Genomic DNA, 23,002 nt, shown 5'->3' on the forward strand with positions numbered 1-23,002 from the left:
GATGAATGCATTTATGTAGATCCCAAGAAGCTAGCCTATGACAACAAAGTGATGTTTCATATTTTGTGCAATACTCTCACGCCAACGAACAAACCAAATTCCATCAATGGCATTATGGGAAATGCACTTCCAGTCATCTCTCAAGATATTTGGTTCGATGTTCCTGATCTTTTCATTCGGAACCTGGCTTATGCAGCTGACAATCCTCAATCATTGAAGTCATATGCTCCATGGATCATGTTTGCAATCAAGCAGCTCATCAATGAGAAATTCTTCTAGGCTTATATTCTGAAAGTATTCGTGCCACCAGTACGTGACACTCTCCGTATGGTGATGGATATTGGAAAAGGGAAGGAACCTGTTGATGTTGCTGCCACTGCATCCACTTCTGAAAATGCTCCGAAGATTAAGGAAGCCAGAGTTGAAATCCATCATAATAAAAATCCCTCTCTGTATGAGATCTATATTCGTAAACAACAAGCTTTGGAGAGCCACATCAAACTGGATCGAAAGGAAAAGCTAGAGTTGATGACTGAGCTGAATTTACTTCATAATCATACTCGCCGAATCCTTATGTATGGAAGGAAGCTAAGAGTCGCTCCTGGACTCTGTTGAGACAACATTATTCTCGCAAGCACCTGCTTGCCAAGGGAATCAAGAAGTATGACTCCCTAGACTTACTTGTTGTTCCTCTCATCTGAAGACAAACTCTTGTGCTCCCACAGCGTTCTGCTTCAACGGACCTGCTGTTTGTCGGACATGATGAAGATATTGCAGATATAGCCGGTACTCTTCTCTACAAGCCAGATGTTCATCGCACCAAGTGATCCAGAGCCCATGATACCACTCCTGCTTTGGCCATGACCTTTCCTCGCTCTTCGAATTCTGATTCGACGAGTGGTTTTAATTCTGATTCTGAGGACTCTCCAGAAGAGTAGTTCCCCGTATGTGCTCTCATTCCTTTTTGACACTTGTTGACAAAAGGGGGAGAATAACATTGAGTGATAGTTTATCGGGTTTTTGTAGGGTGTCTTATTCGCCATTTGGTTTTCCCTCAAACAATTTGCTTGATGAAGTTAACGCACCGCTTGTGGTGTTGAAATACTCGGTCGCCGTTGGGGATATAACCCCAATTTACTTTATGTTGTCAAATAATAAATTCCTTGGAAACTGTTAGTATGGAGGGCACCCGTGGATACGGTTAGCCATGGAAAGTGAAAGTATGGTGGAAAAAGGAATAAACTTTATTTTCTATTTGGGAGCCGCCTATGATATATCTAGCATGGAAAGTGTTGGGAGCTCTAAGTCGTTTTCGTTGGTGGGAAAATTATGCCTCTCAAAATGTATTTATCTCTGAATTTTCACTTTGAGCTCTGGCACCTCTACAAATCCCTACTTCCCTCCGCGAAGGGCCTTTATTTTACTTTATGCAATTTTGATTTTTAATTTGAATCTCCATCTTCTCTTATAAAGCACCAACTAGGGGGCACTATGATCGTACTTGAGCATTGGGTGTAGCTAATATGCGAGTGTGTTTCATGAATGGATCAATGGTTGAGCATGATGGGCTAAGGATAACTTATTTTAGTGTTGATATTTTGAAAGACATGGTTGCTTGTTGGTATGCTTGAGTATTTAAGTCCCCATGTCAAAACTAGACTATTGCTTTGAACCATATAAAAGTCCAAATGTCCATGCTATAAAGAAAAGAATATGAGATGACATGTTAGGCATCATTCCACATCAAAAATTCTGTTTTTATCATTTACCTACTTGAGGACGAGCAGGAAATAAGCCTGGGGATGCTGATACGTCTCCAATGTATCTATATATTTTTATTGTTCCATGTTGTTACATTATTATTCTTGGATGTTTTATAATCATTTTATAGTCATTTTATATCATTTTTTGTACTAACCTATTGACATAGTGCCAAGTGCCGGTTGTTGTTTTTTGCATCGCATGAAATCAATATCAAACAAAGTCCAAACACCGTGAAACTTTTTGTGGGTTTTTTATGGACCAGAAGACCACCAATGGGCCAGAGCAGCACTTGGGGGTGTCCCGAGGGGGGCACAACCCAGGGCGCGCCTGGGGGCCCAGTTGGGTTGTGCCCACCTCAGTGGCCTCCCGCACCCCCTCTTTACCCTATAAATTCACAAATATTCCGAAAACCCTCGGGGAGAACCCTAGATCAGAAGTTTCACCGCCGCAAGGCTCTGTAGCCACCAAAAACCAATCTAGACCCCGTTCTGGCACCCTGCCGGAGGGGGGATCATCACCGGTGGTCATCTTCATCATCCCGGCGGACACCATGATGAGGAGGGAGTAGTCCACCCTCGAGGCTGAGGGTTTGTACCAGTAGCTATGTGTTTAATCTCTCTCTCTCTCTCGTGTTCTTGAGATGTCACGATATTGATGTATCGCGGGCTTTGTTAATATAGTCAGATCACATGGTGTTTTCCCCTCTCTATCTTGTTGTGATGAATTGAGTTTTTCCCTTTGAGATTTCGTTGTTATCGGATTGAATACTTTTATGGATTTGAGAACACTTGATATATGTCTTGCAATTAAATACTCGTGGTGACAATGGGGTATCGTATTGATTCACTTGATATATGTTTTGGCACTCAACTCGTGGATTCCCGAGGTGACATTGGGGTAATCTATGCATAGGGGATGATGCACGTTCTTGTCTTTGTTTCTCCGGTAGAAATCTTAGGACACTCTTTGAAGTTCTTTGTGTTGGATTGAATATTATGAGTCTGAATTGCTTTGGTGTTATTTTAGTACGAACTCTAGGATACATTGATCGGAAAGAATAGCTTTGAGGTGGTTTCATACCCTACAAACAATTCCATCTTATGTTCTCCGCTAGATAGGAACTTTGGAGTGATTCTTCATTGCACGTTGAGGGACGGTTATACGATCCAATTATATTAGCACCGTTGAGAGATTGCACTAGCGAAAGTATGGACCCTAGGCCTTGTTTTTAAGCATTGCAATACCGTTTTTGTGCCCATTTACTATTTGCTACCTTGCTGTTTTTATTTATTTAGATTATAAAAATATATTTCTACCATCAATATTACTCTTTTATCACCATCTCTTCACCGAACTAGTGCACCTATTCAATTTGCCATTATATTGGGTGTGTTGGGGACACAAGAGATTTCTTGTATTTGGTTGCAGGGTCATTTGAGAGAGACCATCTTCATCCTACGCCTCCCACGGATTGATAAACCTTAGATCATCCACTTGAGGGAAAATTGCTACTGTCCTACAAAACTCTACGCTTGGAGGCCCAACACATGTCTATAAGAATAAAGTTGCATAGTAGACATCAAAGGCCCAAGACCCGGAGATGGCGCATAACCCGGAGGTGTGAGCCGCCCAATGGCGACTTGCCTAGCAAGGCAAGGCAACTTAGAACCAGAGTCGGTCACATTGTATGATCCGACATGGACTCTTGTAAGCCCAAGGCCTCGACCTGTGTATATAAAGGCGAGACCCTGCGGCGAGTAAACTTAAGTTACAATCGATCAATAGCTAGGTTAAGCGATTTCGCTCCCTGTAATCGATACTCAATCAATACAACATAAAGTAGGAAGTAGGCTTTTACCTCGTCAGTGAGGGGCCGAACCTGGGTAAACTCGTGTCTCTCATCCCGCTCAACCCCTTTAAGTTAATCACCATAGACATGGCCTCACACCTAATTCCTTTCATGAGGGCATCTGCCGTTACAAAACCACGACAGTCGCCATGTAATGTTAATACCCCCCCTGCAATGTTATTTGCTTCGCTCTATCTGTTTGCAGGTACCATCGAAAGTTTTTCTTGAAATGATTATCCTCGATAATTATCTGTTATACAGGGAAAAACATTTGCTCATCAAAGAAGAACAGGAAATCATCAAGTGATGATACTAAGGGGGAGAAGTATTTTGAGTACTAAAAAGAATTATAACTGTTGTGGTTGGATATGCTATGAATGTTATCCTTCATTATCAAACCTTGCAGGAAGAGAAAGTTAGTCTAAGCCTTAATGCCTTATGATGTGAAGGCTATATGTTTGACTGATAGAGTGTTTTTCCTCGCAGCTATCCCTTCTTTTATCTTCTGTATCGCAGGAAAACCATGTCTGAAGCATATACACTCCGAGCAACATATTCTTATCTTATCCTGATCTGAATATATCGAGTATCTAACATGCAGGAAACCTACATATCGTGTGGATTCATATTCGTGTTCTGAGAAAACCTTCATGTTATATCCTTCTTCACAAATCTTTCAAAGTATATCCTATATCTAATTCCCTTCGAAGATTATGTGACAGGAATCACCTCACACACTATCGAGTGCCTTTAAAGTCAAGTATAAGATCATTTGTCAATGACACACATACGAAGAATTACCTCTTCTCCCTCCGATTTTATATTATGCTCTGATGCATATCTTCAGGGGAGCATGTCTTATCTTCATAATTATCGCTCGTCTCTATTATCCTTCACATTACATTCCATTCATTATGTATCCTTCGTTGTGATTTATTTTGTCAACAATCGTCCAAAAAGGGGGAGATTGTTGGTGCAATATTTGCCTACCTTGTGTTTTGGATATTGTTGATAGAAACAGGTATGGACTGATTTGTTTGCTAGTGCATATAGAGAGAAATAGTCCATACAGAACCGAAGAGAATGTTGCCACCGGTGCTAAATTCGAGGAACTTCACCGAAGTATATCTGCGTTGCAGAGAAGAACGAGCTATGTTAGATGAAGTAGTGAATACGAGATGTTTGATGTGAAGGAATTATCCCCTCAAACATTTACTGTTGAAGCAAAGCATATGTTTTGGTATGGCCGTCCGAAGATATTGACTGCAGCGAATGGAAGTCAAAGACAAAGTGAAGATATAGTATTCATTTCGTTCTTCTTCTTTCACTTATTTGAGTCATAGGACCTCCGTACTATTAAGAGGGGTATAGATTCTCGAAGCTTAAATCCGTTGTGATGCTTAGCCAAAACCTATGAAAGTTTCGAGAGAAATCTCTTTGTGTTCCGAGCAAATACTTGCCAGCAAGAGTCTGTGATCTTCTTCGCTGTGAGAGATTTGTCTCAGACCTAGGAGTTAGCATTACTTGCGCCAAAAGTATGTTACCGTTGCGCTCAAATCCGACCGTTGGACTCATGTCATTCAGCCATTGGCTGCCCTCGATGTCCAATTTGGTCTTTTCCCATCACGGAAGGCTGCGGCTATAAATAGCCACCCTGCTCCAACATTGTCCATTGGTTGCTCTGCTTGAGATTACCGAGAACATTGATTTGAGCAACCCCTCTCTGAGTGATTTGAGTTTAAGATCCACCGAGATAAAATCAAGAGCCCAAACTTAGACAGTGGTTTAGCATCACAGTAGTTCTGAGTTAGAGTTCTTGTACCTAATACTGTTGAGAGATGCACACTCTCTAGACGGATAGGATTCGACTCGAGTGTTGAAGGGTTGTTGTGTTCACCGAGCTAGATCTTTAGCAACCAAGAGTGATTGAGGTTCACAAAGGTCGACCGAAGGTTTGGATATCACCGACAAGGATCTACCATGAGTGAAATCAACTTGAGTCTGATCAGCTCTGCGTTGAAGGAGAATAGGGTGAAGAGAGTTTATCTTCCGTGCTCAGTCACAGCCCCTCCAACCAGACACAGACCTTTGGCAGAAGGGTGAACTGGTCTACCAAATCTTATTGTCTCCATCGAGCACCTCTGGTTCATTCTACTTCACTGCAACTCCTTCAACAGTTTTCATTCATGCTATGTGTCGATAGTTTATCTGATCATTATCTTTTGTTGTATTTTCTTTCCGCTTTATCATTCCATTCTGTTGTCAACTTTGGATATCATTCTGTTCATTCTGTTTCATTCTCATCACTTGTATTTAGTCGTCACTATCCTATTCCTCGGTTCACCTGTGATATTATACCATCGTATTATTTCCCTGTGCGCATCATGTTGTGTCTCATTTTACTGCATCTGTTTGCATGTTGCATTACTCTCATCGTAGTTAAACTTGTGATTTCCCAAGCTTGTACTGTTATCACTGCTTTCATCGAAGAATATGCCTCTGATGAAGAAGATTGATTCAGCTCATTTCCTTCGTTACTTTATTCTGCTGTTGTGATTGAGATCAATTTCAAAACATTCGAAAGAATTTTTGAATCTTCCATTCACCACCCCCCTCTAGTCGATATACTCTCGGTCCTAACACCCTAGTATCCACTATGTTCGTAGATTGATGTTGCTATGATTTTTCTACGCTTAATGCTTGTCACTAGGGACCCGAGTGCCATGATTTCAGATCTAAACATATTATGTTTTCATGAATATATATGATTTCTTGATCCTATCTGCTAGTTATATGCACTTGTTATTGTTCTGAACCATAGACCCCAAAGTGACAATAATTGGGATACTCTCCGGTGATGACTATAATTAGAGAAGTTTATGTATTCACCATGTGTGTGTTTTGAGTGGTTACCGTAGAACCCCCCCCCCCCCACACACACACACACACACAATATTCACCATGTGTTAATGCATTGATCCGGTTCTCCATCAAAATGAGGTTGTAATTACCCTTAGATTTCCTTATGGAACCTGCTGCCACGGGAGGTTAGGACAAAAGATGGCATGCAAGTTCTTATTATAAGCACATATGACTATATACGGAATACACGCATACATTGAATTGATGAATTGGAGCTATTGTGTATCGCAAGGTTGTTACTGTTACATGATGAATGTCATCCATACGAATATCCATCATTGATCCAATGCATACGCTTTGCTCATATCGTCTTAGCTAAGTTGCTACTGTTACAATGACGACATAACTACTACTGTCACTTCCGTTACTATTGTTACTGCTACCGCCACTATCAAACTATCATACTACTTTGCTACTAAACACTTTGCTGCAGAGAAATAACTTTCCAGGTATGGTCAAATTGACAACTTAGTTGCTAAGGCTTATAAATATTCCTACTAAAAACTTCACCATTTTCCTCGAATACATGTATAGAATATCAAGTATATCACTACTTCTGGTATGCCAAAACGTCTGGCCTAGAGGCGATTGAATACATGTATGGAGTCTTGCGTGTATGCGGATGATGGAAATTTAAGCCCTTATTTGATTCAGATGGCGCCGCATTTGTTGCCTAAACGACATCTCTTCACCGATTTTACTCAACGTTGGCAATGGGAAGCCGACATCTAGCCAGCTTTTCCTGGAATTTGGTGATGGCAACCATGACTGTAACGAGGCCAGATGTTTTGGGAACAATGTCATATTGCTTTGAAGATTTGATGATCAATTGCATACACTTTGACAATTCTTAGTTATTTACTATTCCAATTTGAAGCTATTGTGGTATTATTTAGTTCATGCACAGGGCTAAAGGTTTAACTCAAAGTCGTATTATATATACTGGAGTTAGCGCCAAAAAATTCCATGTATCTCCATTTGTTTTTGAAAGCCTGGGCATTAAGTGTTCAAGGTAAATGGAAGCAAACAATTTTACATGTGCATGCCACTTTTTCAAATATAACTATTGTTGAATGGCTGAACTATCGAAACTTTTCACTTATATTCAAAAGTTAATGCAAACACAGTTCAGGTGCCAAGTAAACTGATTTGGTTTCAGTCGTGTAACTTGGGGGAGGAGGTGGGATAGAGACGGGTCAGGGAGAAGATGGACTATGGAGAAGAAAGAGAAAGGGATGAAGTGTGTGTGTTTTTACGATAACATGGTAAGTGAGTGTTTTGTGCTTTTTTAGTCGACAATGATTGTTTTTAGTCATTCCCATGTAAATTCAAATGACAAAGTCTAATTATTTTTCTTGGGTCTTAATTCCTTCTTTCTAATGCATGCGGATTGATGTACATAAAAGTGAATATTATGTCTTATTCAGTTTTATTTAGATTAAAAACAACATCTAATGTGCCTTCCACTTGCACAACTAGAACTGACATCTAGAGTCCATGAGCCCATAACAAAGTATTGTGTTGTGCATAGGTAAAACTTTGCAATATATCCTTGTGGTTTCGGTATTGTGTTTAGATGTTGTTCAATAATGCTAAACTAATAGTTAAGAGGTGAAAAGTTGAAGTGATTTATTTTTATTTTTGTGAAAGAAATTCTTGGGGAGCATAATAGGCTGCCTATCCGTTCCGAGCAAAATCAGGTACACCAAATTTGATCACAGTGCTACCGAATAAACTCCAAAATTCCATCACCTTAATTATTTGAGAAGTAATAATCAATATTTCCCTCACCAGGATTATGGAATAGATTTATGATTTTTTATATGAAAAGTTAGGAAGGCACAATGTTTCCCTCAAGATGCATATGCTCGTAAAATGACTTAGATAGTTAATTTTTGGGGAAAAACTTCTGATTTAATCATTTTCAATCATGACACTGTACCGAACAGTAGAAATAATAAGACTGGGCCAACCAACGATGGGTCGCACCTTCATGTGGCTGGCCACAGAATTTGATTCCACGATCGAGCGGACTAGGGAGTGGGGGCGTGTGATTTATTATTATTTTTTCTCCCGTTTAAACACACGGGCATGTTTGCTAGTAGTACCTAAAATAGAATCGCCAAAATTCAAGGTAGGGCGAGCGCCCAACCTCGCCCTACCGGGAGCTCTGCCCCTGTATATGATACTGCTGACGTGGGCTTCCAACGCCACCACTATTTTTAAAAAGTGTCGCCATATCGATGGCGTCGAGTGTCCACGCCGGCAAGGCCAGTTTTGTCACATCATATCTAGGCTTTTCTGCACTAGTGTGAACACGTGTAAAGAAGATTCACATTTATATGTTTGAAGAGGATGTTGCATGTGTCTCTTGCAAAGGTGCACTTGACATGGTGATGTCTGTAGGATGCCCCGCATCAAAAACTGACTTGCCTATTTTACTGGACAATCAGTGGTGTCTTTGACATGACCATTTATAGTTCGTCCAATCTATGTTCCCACTCTAAACCCCTGCCACTCCAAACCTAATGATGCAGTTGCCGACACCCTCTCCGGTTAGCCTTCATCGCCTGGCACCGTTCACTCTCTCTCTCATGCCCCTTCCCATAATCCTTCCTCTTCTACCTTTCCTCCCTCTCATCACTGATCCGGTGCTCAGAGAGAGTCTGACACCGCAACCATCTTTGTGTGTAGTGTTGATGTAGATCAATGGGCATCGTCTGTCACCCGTCCTTCTATGGGAGGCAGTGCCACTTGATGCAGACGCTCCTACCTAGCGTCACCGCACCTCCCCTTCCCCCCTCTCAGTCATTCTCACCGCGTCATCGTTGGCATACCCACTTCACTATCGTAGACCCGACATGTGCTTCCTAGTTCTTTTGTCGCGCCAGTGACCATGGTGAGGTGAGCTCCATTCATTTCTATTGATGTTGTAACTTTAGGTTTTCTATGCATCTTATGGATGATTTATTGTAATTGTGGTATGGATATTTATATTATTTTGTTATGCATGTTTGAATTCTACTATCCATTTGTATCGGCGATGATGAAAAAAACTGAAAGTGCAACTATCCCTGGGTGGTTTTGGTAATTACTAACAACATATAACTCATTGAGCTAATGCTACTTAAAGATAAACATTTCAGGAAAGCTCAATGATTGGCATGGCATGGATAGAAAAGTGGATCCCTCAAAATTCTAAGGACAAAGAATTGGCTCAAGCTCAAAGCTCAGGACTCTACATCTTTTCATTTTAAGTGATCCAAGATCACATTGAGTCCATAGGAAAAGCCAATACTATTAAGAGGGGATAAGGTGTTGCGTAATGGCTTGCTTGCTCAAAGTGCTTAGTGATATGCTCCAAAGTCCCCAACTACTTTCTCACATCCACATATGTCCCAAACCAAAAGTCAAACTCGGCCCCACCGAAACTTTCTATCCACGCCACCGAGTTCAGTTGACATAGCCACTGCCAGAAACCCTAGTCTTTTCGGTCTCACCGAGATGGGATTGTAATCTCTCTGTTTCCCTTCGTAACGTTTCGGTCAAACCAAGATGAGCGATCGGTCCCACCGAGATTGCAATGCAAACTCTCTGTTTCCCTTTCGTAACATTTCGGTCCAATCGATATGAGCGAATCGGTCCCCCCGAGTTTGCCTGAACAACTCTCTGTTAGTCCATTACCAAAATTGGTCTCACCGAGTTTGTGTAATCGGTCTCACCGAGATTACGTTATGCCCTAACCCTAACCAAATCGGTCCCACCGAGTTGACATGTCCATCCCACCAAAAATCCTAACGTTCACATTTTGAACTAAATCGGTCTGACCGAGTTTCATGATTCGGTCCCATCGAGTTTGGTGATTTTTGTGTAATGGTTAGATTTTGTGTGGAGGCTATTTATACCCCTCCACCCACTCTTCATTCGTGGAGAGAGCCATCAGAACATGCCTACACTTCCAACATACATTTTCTGAGAGAGAACCACCTACACTTGTGTTGAGGTCAAGATATTCCACTCCAACCACATAAATCTTGATCTCTAGCCTTCCCCAAGTTGCTTTCCACTCAAATCATCTTTCCACCAAATCCAAATCCTGTGAGAGAGAGTTGAGTGTTGGGGAGACTATCATTTGAAGCACAAGAGCAAGGAGTTCATCATCAACACACCATCTATTACCTCTTGGAGAGTGGTGTCTCCTAGATTGGCTAGGTGTCACTTGGGAGCCTCTGTCAAGATTGTGGAGTTGAACCAAGGAGTTTGTAAGGGCAAGGAGATCGCCTAATTCATGAAGATCTACCTGAGTGAGGCAAGTCCTTCATGGGCGACGGCCATGGTGGGATAGACAAGGTTGCTTCTTCGTGGACCCTTCGTGGGTGGAGCCCTCTGTGGACTCGCGCAACCGTTACCCTTCGTGGGTTGAAGTCTCCATCAACATGGATGTATGATAGCACCACCTATCGGAACCACGCCAAAAATCTCCGTGTCTCCAATTGCGTCTGCACACTCCAAACTCCTCCATTTACCTTCATATGCAATTGTTTTACTTTTCGCTGTTATACTCTTAGAATTGCATGTGTAGGTTGATTGCTTGACTTGTGCTAAGTTGCTAAAATCTGCCTAGAACTAAAATTGGGAAAAGGCTAGATTTTTATTTGGTCAAGTAGTCTAATCACCCCCCCCCTCTAGACATACTTTCAATCCAACAAGTGGTATTAGAGCTTTGGTCTCCATTTGCTTTGATTTCCATAGCTTTTGGTGGTCATAGCCTTGGTTTCACAACTTAGGAGAGTATGGCGTCTAGCGAGGGAAATTACCACCGTAGAGGTCCTTACTTTGATGGTACAAATTTTGCTAGTTGGAAGCATAAGATGAAAATGCATATTCTTGGACATAACCCCGCCGTTTGGGCTATTCTGTGTATTGGCTTGCAAGGTGAATTCTTTGATGGGAGAGAACCAAACCGTGAAGCTACCGCGGAAGAGTTGAAGATGCTACAATACAATGCTCAAGCTTGTGATATTCTCTTCAACGGATTATGCCCCGAAGAATTCAACAAAATCAGCCGTCTTGAGAATGCAAAGGAAATTTGGGATACTTTGATTGATATGCACGAAGGTACCGAATTTGTTAAGGAATCCAAATTGGATGTGCTTCAAAGTCATCTTGACAAGTTCAAAATGAAGGATGGTGAAGGTGTCGCTGAAATGTACTCTAGGCTTGCTCTCATCACAAATGAGATTGCCGGCTTAGGAAGTGAAGAGATGACCGATAGATTCATCATCAAGAAGATCATAAGAGCCTTGGATGGAAAATATGATACCGTGTGCACATTGATCCAAATGATGCCCAATTACAAAGATCTCAAGCCAATGGAAGTTATTGGAAGAATTGTTGCTCATAAGATGTCACTCAAGGATAAGGAAGAGCTTCACAACAAGTCAAGTGGTGCTTACAAAGCCTCGTGTGATGCTCCCACATCATCAAGTGAGAAGCAAACCTTCAATAAAGAATTGAGTCTAATGGTGAAGAACTTCAACAAGTTATACAAGAGTAGAAGCAAGGAAAGAAGTTCCAAGTCAAGGTCCTACAATGACAAAAGATCTTCTAGTTGTGAGCGTAATTGCTACAATTGTGGAAGACCCGGACACTACTCCAATGAATGTACGGCCCCCTACAAAAGAAGAGAAGATTCTCCCAAAAGGAGTAGAAGAGAAGAATCACCATCAAGAGAGAGAAGGAGTAGAGATGATCATTATGAACAAAGACCCTCTCGGAGAAGCAAGGACTCGGAAAGGAAGGACAAGTCATCAAGGAGCTACACAAAAATAAGACATCAAGCTCATGTTGGTGAATGGGTATCCGGTTCCGACTCCGACAATCACTCCGAAAGAAGTTATCACCCCGACTCCGAATATACTCAAGATGAAGGTGTTGCCGGACTAGCACTTGTGACAACCAACTCCTACGACATATTTGACTGACCAAATGAAGGAATTGGGAGATTCTTCATGGCTAAAGGTCCAAAGGTAACACACCCCGAGTATGTTGATTTCAATAGTGATGAAGATGACTTGCTAGGAGATGATGATTTACTTGTTGACAACTCTAGTTATGAAAACTATGATGAGCTTGCTATTAATCATGATAATCAAGATAAAACGAATGGCGATGATAAGAAGGATATTGAGCATCTAACTAAAGAACTAAACACTCTTAAGTTAGCTCATGAAACTACCTTGGAAGATCATCGAGAACTTTTAAAGACTCATGATAAGCTACGCTTTGAAAAGCTCAACCTTGAGCAAGAACATGAGTTTTTAAAGGCAATCAATGATGATCTTCGCAAGAAAAGTTCTTCTTATATTTCCAAGTGTTTACTCTTGTCTACTTACATGCCACAAGTTAAATCTAGCAACAAAAACAAGAAAGATTCTTCATCTAGTAGTAACAACAATCAATGTTAAATCCAATGTTGTTGCTTCTAGTAGCTCTCTTGATTCCACTAATGATTCTCTTAGCCAAGTTACACTTGATCAAGAAAATAGCTTATTGAAGGGAATTATAGAGAAAGGTGTTTACAAGAGCCTTGCCGGAAGTAAGCAATTTGAGGAAATTGTACACAAGCAAGGAAGACACCGGAAGAATCAAGGTGTTGGTTTTGAACGAAAGTTCAATGCCAATGGAGTGGAGTGGGAAGAAGATCAATACCCCAAGACAAAGTTTGTTCCTCAACAAGATAAGTATGATCCTACTTCTTTCAAAGGAACACAATCTCAAGATGATCTTCCACCACAAGACAACAAGCAAAAAGGCAAGGACAAGCAGCAAGAGGAGATTGATGCATTCGAGGAAGCACCCAAGGCCTTAGTCAAATGGATTCCCAAGACTACATAAAGTTCTACTTCAAGTACGACTACAACCCCAAGGATTCCCATCAAGATGGTGTGGATCCCGAAGAACAAGAACTAGAGAGTTCTTGAGGTTGACTTCACCAACCTACTTCACTCTTATCATTTTGGCAAGGACAAGTGCAAACAACTTTCATATCTTGCACTAGTTCAAGGAGTCACAAACCCTCTTGTTGGTAAGAAAAGGGACAAGGTAACCTAATGCTTCCATGGACATCATCTTATGTACACATTACTCTATGTCTATGGATGTCCTTGTTTGTTCCTTGTGGGACTAACCCATGTAGGTATTGAAAGTGCAACTCACTCCAAAGGATTGCTCCGAATGATCTACATCAACATTGAGCATCCACATCTTCAACACCTACATGAAGTCATCATCGAACAAACCCGAGGTTAGTTGATCCCTCTTAGGAGGGAATATCACATCTAGGGGAGTTTTACTCTAATCAATTGAGCTAAAGTAACTCTAATGGTGTGAGTACAACAATGCTCTATGTAAAAGTGGTAACCCCACTTGTGCTTAAACGATGAGTATGACCTATGATCAAATGTTCTCATTTGACTCCTAAGTCAATATACTCATATATAGATGACCTAGTCATCGCCAATTGCTTGATAGATGCTAGAGTGTCTGTGCATGCTTCGTCACATATTTCGTTTGCCATTTTAATTGTGTGAGCATGTTGAATGCATATTTTTCTCATTCAAGGACATCCATTTGTTGCTTTGATTGTTTTTTTCTCTTTTGCCAAATGGATGGACAAGAATGCCTAAGAACTCCCTCTAGCTATCTATGCTTTTCTGGTCTCAAACTCTATTCATGCTACATCACAAAGTTTGATCAAGTCAGATTCGAACCACTCTGTGTGAGGAGCACTCGGAGTTCCCGATTCGTCATAGACTTAAACTTCCAAAACCTCTTTGTGCATTTCGGTCTGACCGATTCATCCTTTTCGGTCCTACCGAGATCACTTAGTTGATGTAGGGTTTCAATCTCGGTGCAACCGATTAGAACTGTTCGGTCACACCGAGTTGCAGTAACTGTCTGCAGTTTTGCATCTCGGTGCCACCGAGTTGTTCCACTCGGTCACACCGATAGGGTCAGGTTATATATACTGATGGGCCAAATTTTGGAATTTTTTCCGAAACCCTTCGCCCGCGCATAACCTACTCTGCCTCTTCGGGTCTCCGGATCGTCTTCTCACCGCCAGCGACCTCCCGTCGCTGGTCTCCGCTGCCGTCAACGGCAATCTACTCCGCCGTTGCCGCCATAGCGAACACTCGCCGCATTAGGGTAAGTGTTTGATCCCTTGTGTTGTCTTTTTCACTCTGATTCCTAGCACAAGGTCAATGCCATGTTTCATGCCACGATTGAGATTCATCCATGCAGCTAAAACGTCCTTAGGTCTAGATTGATTCGAAAAGTTTAGGGTTAGCTCTCCGCAGAACTCATCTCGGACCGACCGAACTGTAGAAGTCGGTCTCACCGATTCGGCCTTGGCCATTGCACATGCGCTCTTCGGTCTAACCGAAACACGCACATCGGTGTGACCAAGTTCAGGACTCTGTGAAACCCTAGCAATCTCGGTGCCACCGAACTGTGACTCGGCCCTACCGAGTTCACTAGTTTAGGTTCTAAGTGTTGCTTCGGTATCACCGAGTTTGTCAATTTGGTAGCTCCGAGATCACTTCTGTAGAGAACTAAAACTAAACTTTTTGACTCAATTGTTTTGCAAAACTCATGTACTTTGTGATGCTCATATTCTCTACCTCCTCTATAATCTATTCACAGGGTCTGCTGACAGTTTGCCTGCACAATGTCTGACCAAAGTGACAGCCAGAACAAATCTGAAGAACAGGTCCAGATGAGTGAGGGCACTAGTCCCTCCAGCTCTTCTGATGATGGAAGCAGGAGCACTCCAAGCAACTTACCTAAGGCGGCAACCAGATCCAGGAAAAAGAAAACCTCAGAATCTGAGAATGAGGATTATGTGGACATTGAGGATGAGGCCACTTCAAAAAGGTGCTGAAAAGGGAGTATGGCTCAGCTGCTACAGTTAAGCCAGGGATGCATAAGAAGGCACCAGCAAAGAGAGTTCCTATGTCTAAGGCCAAAGCATCCACTGCTGAAACCTCCAAGACAACTGAAGAGGCAGTTGGAGAAGGGAAGAAAAGGAAGGAAAGGGTCAAGAAGACCACTGCCAGAGTGCTTGGAAGATCATCAATAATGAGAGGCTCAGATGAAGAGGAAGAGGATGCTGCACCAGCACCCAAAGCACAAAAGCTCATGGGAGATGCAATCAGATCAGGGGCTGCTCCATATAAGCCCAAACCTGCTCCCAAAGCTGCTACTCAGAAACCTCCAAAACCCAAGAGGAACACCAGGAGTATACCAGCTGAGGAAAAGAACAAGGCCCCACTGCCTGAAGCTGCTTAAGAAGAGGATGATGAATCTCATGTTTTGCGGAAGTTGAAGCCCAAAATTCCTGACCATAATGATGCTCATCCAGTCGCCGAGGACATGCACATCAGGAAGGATGCATGACTGAGGTTATGGAGACAGTCTGATCCATATGCTGTCAGGAGGAGGACTGCTGTGGACTACAGGTTTCACACCAAGGAACAGCAAGACTTTTATGAGACAATCCTGTTTGACAAGAAGCCCATTGTGTGTGACATGAGATGGGTTGACTGGCAGTACATCAAGGAGAATGAAGATCACTATCCAGGTGTATATGACAGTTTCAAGACATGTGGAGTTGATACCTTTGTGGCCCAGAAGCTCACCAAGTGGAATGATGAGTTGATCATGTAGTTCTACTCCACTGCCCATTTCTATCCAGATGGGAAGATCGTTTGGATGTCTGAGAGTACGAGGTACCAGTCCACAGTTGATGAATGGGCTAAGCTGATCAATGCCCCTGCAGAGCATGAAGATGACTTGGATGTATATGCTGAGAAGAAGAAAGACCACAACACAATGGCCAACATGTACAAAGAGATCCCAGATGCTGCTTTGGATACTCACAAGTTTGGATCTGTCCACTACTTGTTGTCTGGTCTGCCTACTATAAATTGGATCCTCAGACACACATTGCTACCCAAGTCAGGTGATCACAAGATGATCAGAGGACATGCCATCAACTTGCTCCATTTGTTTGATGTGCCTCAAAAATTCAAAGTCATGAGTCTGATTGTGGAGACAATCAAAAGGATAGCAGCTGATCAGAAGAGGAGTTGTGGGTATTCCCCACAAATTCAGGAGCTCATCAACTCAAAGATGGGCACATGCAAGTATCTTTTGGATAAGGAGCACCTGCCCATCTACCCTGATTTTGAAGAAAATACTATTGTAATGACTGAGGAAGATCCATCATCTGTGCAAACACATGAGAAGAGAGAGAAGGCAAGGGCAGAGAAAGCTGCAAGGATGCCAACCGCTGAAGAGGCATCTCAAGTGTTCCTGAAGAGCAAGCAAGATCAGCTTGGATATCTGATCCAAGCTACACTGAGGATTGAGAAGGGCTTGACAACCCTGACTCAGAATCAAGAGAGCCTAGAGAGGATTGTGGAAACAAAATTCTATGATCTTGATCTGAAGGTGACTGAGATTCAGACTACAGTTGAGCAGCTTCAGGAGGAAGCAGAGGAGAAGAAGGGCAAGTCAACTACAGATGCTTTTGTTAGAGTGCCCCGAAGCCAGAGGTCCGCTGCAGTGCCAGTCTCAGATGCTCGAGCTTCAGTGTCAGCACCAGCAACCACAGCTCCAGTGCTACCTCCAGCAGCCACTCCATCAGCTCCAACTACTTCATCGGAAGCCTTCGTCCTTGGAGTTCTCTCTACACCATCTCCTGAAGATCAAGCCTGAGAATCGTTTAGCACCATGCATTTTTGAACTTTTTGGTAACTTGTTGCCAAAGGGGGAGAAAAATGTATAGATCATAGGCTTCGAGAGAGAGTGTGGTTCCTTTTATCTCTCTTGCTATTTTGGTTGAACTTCTTTATTGAGTGCTTGTGTGAGATATACTTTATGTCCTTATGAGATACTTGTTGATAATGTGTTTGATCATATGCTACCCTTAATGCTTGTTGGATGATATCATCTCTTATATCCTTATTTGATCATTCACTAGCTTGGTGATGAGTGCATGCTTTTAATCTCTATCATTTTGAGCGCTCCACCAAGATGTATGTGACATGGAAGAATAACCCATGATCCTAATTGTTTGTGCATTTGCATTCAAAAGCAAATTTTAAATAATGCACAAACTTAGGGGGAGCTCTTGCTTATCACATACTTCCCAAAGCGACGATGTTTTTTCTTTATCTTATTTATCATTTGTCAAAGCTTTGATCTATATGTTGTCATCAATTACCAAAAAGGGGGAGATTGAAAGTGCAACTATCCCTGGGTGGTTTTGGTAATTCCTAACAACATATAACTCACTGAGCTAATGCTACTTAAAGATAAACATTTTAGAAAAGCTCAATGATTGGCATGGCATGGATGAGAAAAGTGGATCCCTCAAAATTCTAAGGACAAAGAATTGGCTCAAGCTCAAAGCTCAGGACTCTACATCTTTTCATTTTAAGTGATCCAAGATCACATTGAGTCCATAGGAAAAGCCAATACTATTAAGAGGGGATAAGGTGTTGCGTAATGGCTTGCTTGCTCAAAGTGCTTAGTGATATGCTCCAAAGTCCTCAACTACTTTCTCACATCCACATATGTCCCAAACCAAAAGTCAAACTCGGCCCCACCGAAACTTTCTATCTGCGCCACCGAGTTCAGTTGACATAGCCACTGCCAGAAACCCTAGTCTTTTCGGTCTCACCGAGATGGGATTGTAATCTCTCTGTTTCCCTTCGTAACGTTTCGGTCAAACCGAGATGAGCGATCGGTCCCACCGAGATTGTAATGCAAACTCTCTGTTTCCCTTTCGTAGCATTTTGGTCCAACCGAGATGAGCGAATCGGTCCCACCGAGTTTGCCTGACCAACTCTCTGTTAGTCCATTACCAAAATCGGTCTCACCGAGATTACGTTATGCCCTAACCCTAACCAAATCGGTCCCACCGAGTTGACATGTCGGTCCCACCGAAAATCCTAACATTCACATTTTGAACTAAATCGGTCTGACCGAGTTTCATGATTCGGTCTCACCGAGTTTGGTGATTTGTGTGTAACGGTTAGATTTTGTGTGGAGGCTATTTATACCCCTCCACCCACTCTTCATTCATGGAGAGAGCCATCAGAACATGCCTACACTTCCAACTTACATTTTCTGAGAGAGAACCACCTACACTTGTGTTGAGGTCAAGATATTCCACTCCAACCACATAAATCTTGATCTCTAGCCTTCCCCAAGTTGCTTTCCACTCAAATCATCTTTCCACCAAATCAAAATCCTGTGAGAGAGAGTTGAGTGTTGGGGAGACTATCATTTGAAGCACAAGAGCAAGGAGTTCATCATCAACACACCATCTATTACCTCTTGGAGAGTGGTGTCTCCTAGATTGGCTAGGTGTCACTTGGGAGCCTCCGTCAAGATTGTGGAGTTGAACCAAGAAGTTTGTAAGGGCAAGGAGATCGCCTACTTCGTGAAGATCTACCCGAGTGAGGCAAGTCCTTCGTGGGCGACGGTCATGGTGGGATAGACAAGGTTGCTTCTTCGTGGACCCTTCGTGGGTGGAGCCCTCCGTGGACTCGCGCAACCGTTACCCTTCGTGGGTTGAAGTCTCCATCAACATGGATGTACGATAGCACCACATATCGGAACCACACCAAAAATCTCCGTGTCTCCAATTGCGTCTGCACACTCCAAACTCCTCCCTTTACCTTCATATGCAATTGTTTTACTTTCCGCTGCCATACTCTTAGAATTGCATGTGTAGGTTGATTGCTTGGCTTGTGCTAAGTTGCTAAAATCTGTCTAGAATTAAAATTGGAAAAAGGCTAGATTTTTATTTGGTCAAGTAGTCTAATCACCCCCCCCCCTCTAGACATACTTTCGATCCTACAAAAACTCAAAAGTATAAATATGCTAGTACTATCATTCAGATGATTTCTTAAATAATAACAAAGAGAAATTGTGTTGTGCCTATCGCTCATATTTCTCTAGCTCTGACCATATTTTTCTAAACGTTAGCCCGAGCGGAAGGTGGAGAAAGGACAAGATGAGATAGCCGGAGATGGGAGGAAACCTTGTCAGAGAAAAAAATCATGACTCACACCGAACCTAGAAAAACCCTAGGTAATTTTATTCGCAAAAAACATCACGACCACCACTAGATGCTAGCAAAGACCACAAAATTACTAACGATGTGAGGTCCCCTCATCTGTTCGTTCCAAAGATGACAGCCGAGGGCGGGGAACCAAAGGTATTTCCGGCAGGTGCTACTCTTCCTCAAACCCTAGCTCTCGGTCCTGATAGCCCGCTGGACAAGTTTAGAAGCCCTTTCCATGTAACTTTGCCGGCGAAAATGAATCCCGAAAAAAATTGAGTTAAACCTCACTTTATTAAGCTGGAGTTCGGTTTACATGGATAATAATCGAGTCATGGGGCAGCCCCATCCACAAATGGCGACTCACTCCTAATGACGAAGAAAATTTCGCTAAATTATGAGCCTCAAAATTAAAACATGTCCTTCAAAAATAAAATCACAATTAATTTTTTTTAGACATAAATCACAACTAATAAAGTCCTTCGTTGAAGCTCCGATCTCCCGGATGAAATGAATGGGATGTACAGGGTTCAAACCCTGGTCTACTAGCTAATATATCGCACTGCTAGCCACCACGCCAGTTCATGTTCATCACTAGAAACGAAACGTACTTGATGCTGCTTTGAGGTGGCTTTTTCACTAGTATTAGTAGAATGCCCATGCGTTGCCACATGCCTTTTAAATTTTTTGTTGGTTGCATATGTAAATATAATGCACTTCAAATTTAACATGTAACCATTTTTTTACCATTCCACGAGAGCATATTGAAATAAAAACAAAATAACCCAACACATTTCTGCAATAAATAAATTATTAGTATCTCAAATATAATGATGATAAATAACTGAATGAATCCTCAATATGAAAATAAAATAGATAAATATACTTGTCTGTGCTTGTTGGAATACCAGCCGGTAGAGAATATAAGTTGCCAACCGTTATTTCAAGTGCATTGTTGAAGTCGCTTGAAAATCTCAGTAATTTCAATATCTCGTAGTTTTATTCTCTATCGAATGGATGTAGTGTCTAAAATATATACATGGTGTGCGTGCTTTTCAATGATGAACAAATGAACTGGCCAACGAATACATTGGCCAGCATAATATGCATACATTGTCCAGCCGCTAGAATGCACGCACGTGATCGCTTTAAGCTAAGTGGGTCGCACCAAGTGCTCCATTAAGAATAAAGATATATTATTTGTTTCCTAAAGCAAATTACATTAATAAGAAAGATTGATTAATTTGGATAAGTTAGGAAAGTTAGATCCGTGATCTCTTGTGCGTTAGGTAAGTGCTAATTTTTTGAAAGAAAAGAGTGAAGAGAAAGATAAACCAATGGATAAGAAAACCATTGGAAGGGGCGGGGGGAGGTGGGACAAAATTAAACCAGACGAAAATAAACCGTACCAGGCTACCAAGTGCTCCATTAGAAGTGGAGATATTTGTTTCCTAAAGCAAATTGCATTAATAAGAGAGATCGATTAATTCGGATAAGTTAGGAAAGTTAGATCAGTGATTTCTTGTACGTTAGGAAAGTGTTGATTTTTTGAAAGAAAAAAGTGAAGAGAAAGATAAACCAATGGATAAAAAACCACTGTAAGGGGGTTGGTGGAAGGTGGGGCGAAAATAAATCGTACCAGGCTACCAAGTGCTCCATTAGGAGTCGAGATTTCTGATTTTTTTTGTTTTTGTTTTTGTTTTTCATACGGCTTTCTTCGTTTTTCTCTCCGGTTTTTCATTTTCCCCTCCATTTCTTGTTAGGTTTTCCTTTTGCTTCTCCATTTCTTTCTCTGGTTTTCTTTTTTCTTCTCCAGTTTTCCTTTTTCATTTTTGGTTTTTCTTATGTTTGGTTTCATTTTCACTCTACATTTGCATAACAAGTGGTCAACATTTTTTGTATACACGTTCATCATTGTCCGAATGCTTATTCAACATTTTTGAAATAATTGTTCAACACTTTAATAGTTATTCAACATTTTTTCAAATACTTGTTCAACATTTTCAAATACTTGTTCATCATTTTTCATATACTCATTCAACATTTTTGAATACCTATTCAACATTTTCAACTATTATTCAACATTTTTTAAATACTTTTTCAACATTTTTTAATTCTTGTTCAACATTTTCAAATACTTATTCAACATTTTTCATATATTCGTTCAACATTTTTCAATATCTATTCAACATTTTTCAAATACTTGCGCATCATTTTTAATACTTATTCAGCATTTTCAAAATACTTGTTCAACATTTTTCAAATTATTGTTCAACATTCTTTAATACTTATTCAAAAAAACATAATGTGATCGCAGAGTAAGTTACCAACAAGCAGGGAACGAAGGGGGAAGCGGAGGCCAAGCAACCGCGCGGGGCTGGCATCTCAGGTATTAGCCATCCCCTTCTGCGATCTCGCGCATCTAAGATGATCGCAGAGTAAGTTATGATTCACTAGTAGATGGATCGTGGCGAATATAACCTCCCCTCCTTGTCTTTCGTGTTTAATCTGCTCGGGAATGGGGCAACGATCGCAGCGCAAGTTAGGGATGGCGAACTTTTATTTCCCCAACTTGTTTTAATTGGCGCTGAAATGGGGCAACGATCGCAATTTAGGGATTGGACTCGTGGATGGATCATGGCGAATTTTAATTCCCCTCCTTTCGTGTTTAATCGGCTCGGGAACGGGATTTTTTTTTGGAAATTCGACATGCAATCAAATTAGTTCAACGTGTCTAGCTGATGCGCTGATGTTATGGGGTGAAATTTATGCGCTGATATTAGTTTCCTACTGCAGAAATTCTGCCACTTGCTAATTTGACTTAATAGTTAATGTAATATCCCAAATATAATGTTATTTTCTAGAAAAACATGTGCTAATTTTCTTGTTTCCTACCAAATGTCTAGATCAGAAATACCAGAAGCAGCACATAGAGATCCCCTTGCTGATGGGAGTACTCAACCTAGATTTCAGCTATCACCAGACAAGACCTCTCCAGACGATCACATTCAACATAAGAAGGTACGGCCAACTTTTGTTGTCCTGTTAAGTGTTTATTTTTGTATGTCATTATATATCATTTACTTGATTAAGTGTTGGTCTAAGAATTCTCATGAAATCCTTGATGTGAATCTGTTGAAATTAATTTGAGACAGTGATTCTTTTGAAGTTATCCTAGCAGGCTCCTTTTTTTCCCCATGTAATTCTGTTTACTGAATGTGGAAAGAAAAACGTTGTAGGCTGATGTCTTTCTTGGAAAAGCAGGGGAAAGTATCATGTCAGTTACATTGTTATGTGAGCCAGACCATCAAACGTGAGTCTTATCCCTT

The 23,002-nt window shown here is 41.4% G+C and overlaps 1 protein-coding gene across 1 annotated transcript in view; it reads left to right on the forward strand.

Moving 5' to 3' along the window:
- Window positions 1-23,002, forward strand: part of LOC125537549 — an 85,076-nt gene that overhangs the window by 39,475 nt on the left and 22,599 nt on the right. Inside the window, exons 3-4 of the mRNA XM_048700865.1 lie at window positions 22,011-22,062; window positions 22,585-22,694. Of these exons, the coding sequence (XP_048556822.1) occupies window positions 22,011-22,062; window positions 22,585-22,694 (162 nt within the window). The remainder of the gene's footprint in view (window positions 1-22,010; window positions 22,063-22,584; window positions 22,695-23,002) is intronic.

Source organism: Triticum urartu, chromosome 2, assembly GCF_003073215.2.
Source record: "Triticum urartu cultivar G1812 chromosome 2, Tu2.1, whole genome shotgun sequence".
Taxonomy (NCBI): domain Eukaryota; kingdom Viridiplantae; phylum Streptophyta; class Magnoliopsida; order Poales; family Poaceae; genus Triticum; species Triticum urartu.